Raw genomic sequence first — 6,443 nt, forward strand, 5'->3', positions numbered from 1 at the left:
TAACTTATTATAATTAAAATAACAATGAATTAAATTTGTATTATAGTTTTAAACTTAATAAAATTATTTCTTTTGAGTAATCATAATGAGATCTTTTAAGTATTTATTAAAATATACCTTCTTCTTACTTAATAAAGTGACTAACATTAGTAAAGATTTAGAAAATGTAACAAAAATTAGAGTAAACATTTTAAACACTGTTAAAATTAGAATAAAGTAAATCAACATTTTTAACAGTTGCATTTTCTTTAACCTCCCTACGGTAATATTTAGTAAATGTGTCTGAAGATTTCCAATTACCTCGCCTGAGGATTTCTTCGATTGGTCGATTGTCCAGCCAGCTCCTGGAGGCAACTGCAGACCGAACGCTACCTGGAGGTGCATCAATACCAGCCTCTCTAAAAATGCTTTTTATCCAACCGGCGATCATCGTCCTTGTGGCTGGCTTCACTTGCCCCGTTATGGAAATAAATAGACTTGTAATATTACTACTCCTCCGTGCTTCAGATACCATGATTAGTTGTTGAATATGTTTTACAGGACATATTTTTTCATTTTCATGTTTCTTTAGTATCCAGCCTGACTGTCTGCTTTGACCTGTATCTGTTTTAGACCCAAATTTAGGCCATAGGGTTAGTTGTTCTTGAGAAAATTCCACATTTTCTTGGGATATGTCTAACAGTGTCAAGTCATGAATACGCCTTCCGGAGGCAAGCAAGAGAATAATTGCAGATCTTCTGGATGTATCAAACAAGGAGCCCGAGTTTGGATTAGTTATAAGCCAGTTAAATAATATTTCTGTGTTCCAAATTGGTACTTTCTGTGGCTGTGGCCTGGCATGTGAAATGGCCTTTAAAATTTGATGTACGAAGAAGTTTTTAGATATTTGGTCGTTATTTGCACAGTATGTTGCAACTGCAGATTTGTGCAGTAAAATGGTTTTATATGCCAGCTTGTCCTCCAAATATAATTTGGCCAGGAACCTAGCGACATTATTCCCTTGAGGATATTTTTCATTAACATTGTGACTTTTACACCAAGCTAGCCATCTATTTATAGGTGCACTGTATGTGGTAAGAGTAGAAGCTCGCCAGCTACTATTTAAAAGGTTTCTTTCATTTAAGCTCCAGTGCCCTATTTTGTCTGCCCACCCCCAATTTTCCATGCTTGAAGAGCCAGTTTGTCCACTTGAGGTGGACATAGTCCTGTCGTTTGGTCTATTAAGCTGTTCTGTAGGTTGGTGATCGTCATTGGAGCTTCTTGGGCCCGTGCTTGGATGTCCGCCATCCAAAAGCACTGCGGCCACGTTGGTGCTATTAGGATATATGTTCCCCTCGCCTCGTTCAGATGAGCCAACACTCTTGGTATCATGCTGGGAGGTGGAAACACCCAGGCTATCCGATAGTTCCATACTTGGGTGAATGCGTCGCAAAAGTTTGCTGACCCGTCTCTGGAGTCTAGCGTAGCGTATTGAGGGACGACTGCCGTCTTTTTGGACGCGAACAGGTCGATATCGGGCACACCCCACTTTTTGAATATGGCCTCCGAGGCCTGGGGTAACAAGTGCCACTCTGGAACTGGTCGATTTCTCGACAAGCGATCCGCGATTCCATTTAACCTTCCCGGAAGGTATGCGGCCGACAGCATGAGATTGAGCTGCTCGGTTAGTTCCATTAGTTTTGTGGTAAGTTCCAGCAGACTTAGCGACTTGGTACCCCCTTCGTTGCGTATGTAAGCAACAAGGGTTCGATTGTCTGACTGTATCAGTACATGAGCATTTATTAATTGTTTTTGTTCTAGTTTTATGGCTCTGTACACTGCATACAGTTCTTTTTTGTTTGAGTGCCAACCTTGTTGGTGAGGTAACCAAGTTCCTGCTAAGTGTAGGTTGTTGAGGTGAGCTCCCCAGCCCGCATCCGCTGCGTCTGTTGTTAGAAAGTGAGTCACCTTGCTCTTGTGTAGAGGAATGGAACTTTTGTTTATATTTTTTAGCCACCAAGTCAAGTCTTGATGTACATTTTGGGGTATAGTTTTTCTCTGCCTTGGTCTGCCTTTGAATTGTTTGAGAAAAATTTGCATCCGTCGACATTTCAACCTCCCCTGAGGTATTGTAAAATTTGCAAAGTTTAGTTGCCCTAACAGAGACTGTGTCTCTTTTTGAGTTATGTTGTTTTTTTCTAAAAGTTTTGTTATTGTCATCTTTATCTTTTGTATTTTCTTTAAAGGTAGTGCAATTGTTTTTAATTCCGTATCCCACACTAGGCCCAGATACTCTAGTTTGTGTTGTGGGTTCAGAACTGACTTGCCATAATTTATGCGCCAGCCTAAGTTCTCTAGGACTCTTAAGGTTTCCGCAACCTGGTCCACTAGTGTGAGATGGTCTTGGTTGACTATCAAAAAATCGTCCAGATAAACAACAAGACGCATTCCCTTTTTTCGAAGGGTCTCCGCGACCCAGTTGGAAACCGCTGCGAAAGTCCGTGGAGCTGAAGACAGGCCAAATGGAAGTGCCGTTAACTGCAGTATTTCCCCATTGTAAATTATGCGCAGAAAGCGTCTGTGACTTGAAGCAATTGGCAAATGAAAATATGCCTGTTGGAGGTCTATTTTCACTAGCCAATCGTTGTTCTGAAGAAATTCCCTCACATCCACTTGGGAAATTAATTGGAAGTGTTTTGTAAACACATGGTTGTTCAGGCCCCTCAGATCGAATATGGGTCGGACACTTCCATCTGGCTTTGGTCTCAGAAATATCTTCGAATGGAAACCCGCATTGGTCTCTATAGGTTGTTCCAATACCTTTTTGTTTTTTAGGTCGTTTATTACTAGAGTCATGTCCGGTGTTGTTATCGTTGTAAAGTTTTTTATCACATTTTTGTTGGGATATTGTAATGGAGGGTGTGTTAAGAAGGGGATGCGACCCTTCGTTATTAACTTTAGTATAAATGGATTGGCTCCTAACTCTATCCATGCTGAAACATGATCTTTCAGGCACCCCCCCTGGAATTCTTTCTGATAATTGTCATTTTTGTTTACCACTGGACTCTCCAACACCAACATTGGTGTTGAAGCCTTTACGAAAGTTATTTGGCTTTTTGTTAAATTTATTCTTTTTCTCATGTTTACCTTTTTTGTCAAAATGGTCTTGTTTTTTGTAATTATTATGAAATTTGTTTGAAGCTGTGGTAGGTTTTTGTTTAGTTTGCACAATAGGTTGTAACCATGAACGAACTCCTCCTAAAGATTGAATTACATTAGTGAGGGCCTCTTTTTCAAATAAGTATTCAGAACTGGGTGGAATATTTTGGAGCATAGCTTTTAAATTTGGATTAGAAATTTCTTTTAGTATGCGTTCTCGACGAATCTCAATACTTTCTGCTCTTTTCCCACAAGTAATTTGCATAAGTGTTTCGAAACTCTTGTAAGAAGGAGAGCCTGGACCAAATACAGCAGTGAATTTATCAAATAAAGTTGTTGCATTTAAGTCGTTACGGTTTGCTGAAGCCCAGTCAATAATACCTTGTAGTCCAGATTGCAATAATTGTCTCTGTTCTAAAATGTTATTGGACATTCCTGCTAACAGTTGGTCAGTAGATGCCAAATAGTCTTTTGTTTTAGTGATATTACAAAATTCTTCATTGACCCTCAGGCCGATAAAACCTGGAGTGGCAACATAGGATTGCAATGCTTTCTTGTACCTGATTCCTTTCCATCCCTGACTATTAAACTGTTGCAGTTGCGAAAGTTCACTAAGCCTATCCTTATCAGCTGTTGGTATTATCTTTTTTTCATCAAAATCTAGCTTGATAGATCCCAAAGAAAGATTGGATGTCGATGGAGTGGTGGGATTTGTGAGAAACGGTGTTTGATTTTGTTCGAACCTACTAGAACTAGGTCCCGGTTGATCAATGTTACTCTGAGAAGTATTAGTAGCGGATAAACACTGCGGTAACTGTGTGAGATAACCTGATATAAACCCTACTTGTTGGATCAACGAGTCTATTCGCGGGTCTGAGAAGTTATTACATTTTCTCCGCTTATTAGGAGGCACCGAAGCAGAGCTTTCCTCATCCTCCGAAGAAGAGGAAGAGCTCTCTTCGTCTGTTGATTGCCGGCACTCCGCGGGGCGAGAGTCGCGGTCTCCATCCGAAGCACCGGTAGTCTCCCGTAGCTCAGATTCGCTCATTATTAAAGTGTACTCACCGACACTCGCTATTCCAACACAAAAAATCCAAATATTGATAGTTTTACACTGTTAAAACACTATAATTGCGCACAGAAAAAACTTAACGTGCATTTCGCGGCGAAATTCTTAAACGCTATGATTTGACAAGTAATGCGCCTGACGAAGAATGACGGGGGCGCCTTGCGGTGAGTAAGAAAGAGACAGAAAACACAAACACAAGGAGAATTCAGGTATGTTTGTACTCTTCTATCTTATAAAAGGTGAAATTCATAGACAGCTTCTTCATAATACACTGTGTGTTTTATGAGAACACATAATGATAAATTTTATTTAATTTTAGTAATAAGTATCTGTGAACTATTTTTAAACAGAAAATATATCAACTAAAACTAACTAATAAATAAGATTATGTAGTTTTTATTTTAGAGCAATCTTCAAGTTGTCAAATTAGTCACGTTTAAAATAAATGTGAGCTGTAATAACCCGAACTAGTTGTTCCAGTAATCAATTGTACACTTATCAATTTACATGTACAAATCAATAAACATTAGTGAGTGTGCTGTAAAATTATTACTCTCGAAAACAAACAAAGCCCTAGAGGTATCCTCATTGACTGCACAACGATTCTAATAAAAGCAACTTATGACTGTAGTGGGTTTATGTACAACAGCATGTTCCAAATTGTGAAAAAGGCTTCTACATAAATTACGAAACAACAATTATTTAATTTAATAAATATATTATTTATATCTAATATTTACATTAAATTGATATGTTAAATTCTGGAATGTAATAAAACCATTCTGAAACAAGTAATTACTCAAAATGTATATCCGATGGATACTACTGAACATTTTACTACAATACTGCAACAGTAAAGGCGTTAGACATTTTAAACATTACAATCCAACTTTCATGCTCCTTAATTCCTCATATAAGTCACAACCATAATAAATACATTTCTCAATAAAAGATTTTAATGCTGGCCTGATTCAATATACAAATATAATTTATTATGTACACTCAACAATAAATAAAGGTATCTGCATTATATAACTGCTTCACGCGTATTGCATTGATGTAGGTCTGGTCTTAAAGTAAACGTAAATGCAAATGAGGAGGAATATCACCGCAAAGGTGGGCAAGACTACTGTGTTGATTTGTTGCCGCATTTTTGCGAACTCCTGCTTCCTCTCCCTCTTCTGGCGCGCCGTCTCTTTAACTGTTCCCTTCAGCTTCCTCATTGCAACTGAAATATAATACACAGAATGTTCTACACACTGCCACGTCTTTACAGTATTATTTAGAAAGTACAAGCGGAACATAATAGAAATGCTTTCTATCGGATGTAAAATACATACCGTGTTAGTAAAATGTCGTGGCCCAAACAAAATTGTTTAATATAACTTAATTATCAACGAAAATCTAGTTCTCCAAAACTTCTATGGCGAATCGAAAACACGTCAACAAACCAGCGAACAAATGTTATTGTCGTCAACTGACAGCTGCCAGTTTTTTTCCAGGCTACGATCTTTATTACCATGCTGCCACTGCCAAGCCTTAGTGATATACGTATAGCTGTCAAATGTGACAGTACTGTGCTTCCAACTTCCTAATAGATCGATTTTTAAAATAAAATCAATGCATGTAAATTTTTCGATAAAATTTATATGTGTCGTGGCCAGATCATAGAATTGACCATTTCATGAAATGATCGACCATTTCATGAAATGGTCTCATTGAATGAAATGATCGACCATTTCATGAAATGGTCGTATTTCATGAAATGGCCAACTTCAACTGACCATATCGTTGAAACGTCAGCGTTTAATGATATTTCCATCCACGTTTGGCCATATCATTAATGTAGGGTGTCCATGATAAGTGGTGTAATAAAAACGCGAAATAAGATAGGAAATAATGTATTACTCTAGTACAAAGTACAAAAATGTTTAAAAGTCAATTAAAAATTAAAAAGTCGTTTTCGATTAACGGAGTGTTGATGTAGTTGACATATACGCCGTAACTGCATCTCGCTTTGAAGTCTTCGTCATATTTTTTGACACTATTTCATGCCATTGGTCATCATTCAGTATACTTTTCGTGTGTAAGATAAACATACTGGTTTTGTTATAATTTAAATTATCATAATCCTTTTTTTTATAATTTTTACAAGGCATAACGGTAGGTTAGGGTGCGGCGGGGGTGGCCCTTGGGCCACCCCTACGCCGCCACTATTTTTATCTTACACACAAAA

At 37.9% G+C, this 6,443-nt stretch overlaps 1 protein-coding gene across 1 annotated transcript; it reads right to left on the reverse strand.

Moving 5' to 3' along the window:
• Positions 1 to 4,500: 4,500 nt before the first annotated feature.
• LOC126382174 (single-pass membrane and coiled-coil domain-containing protein 4) lies at positions 4,501 to 5,704 on the reverse strand. Its single transcript, XM_050031961.1, has 2 exons — positions 5,548 to 5,704; positions 4,501 to 5,435 (listed from the first exon to the last, which is right to left on the reverse strand). Exon 2 carries the CDS (start codon positions 5,428 to 5,430, stop codon positions 5,248 to 5,250), a length of 183 nt encoding a protein of 60 aa, XP_049887918.1. The 5' UTR covers positions 5,431 to 5,435; positions 5,548 to 5,704; the 3' UTR covers positions 4,501 to 5,247.
• Between the last annotated feature and the right edge of the window lie 739 nt (positions 5,705 to 6,443).

The sequence above is a fragment of the Pectinophora gossypiella genome, chromosome 3 (assembly GCF_024362695.1).
Source record: "Pectinophora gossypiella chromosome 3, ilPecGoss1.1, whole genome shotgun sequence".
Classification (NCBI taxonomy): Eukaryota; Metazoa; Arthropoda; class Insecta; order Lepidoptera; family Gelechiidae; genus Pectinophora; species Pectinophora gossypiella.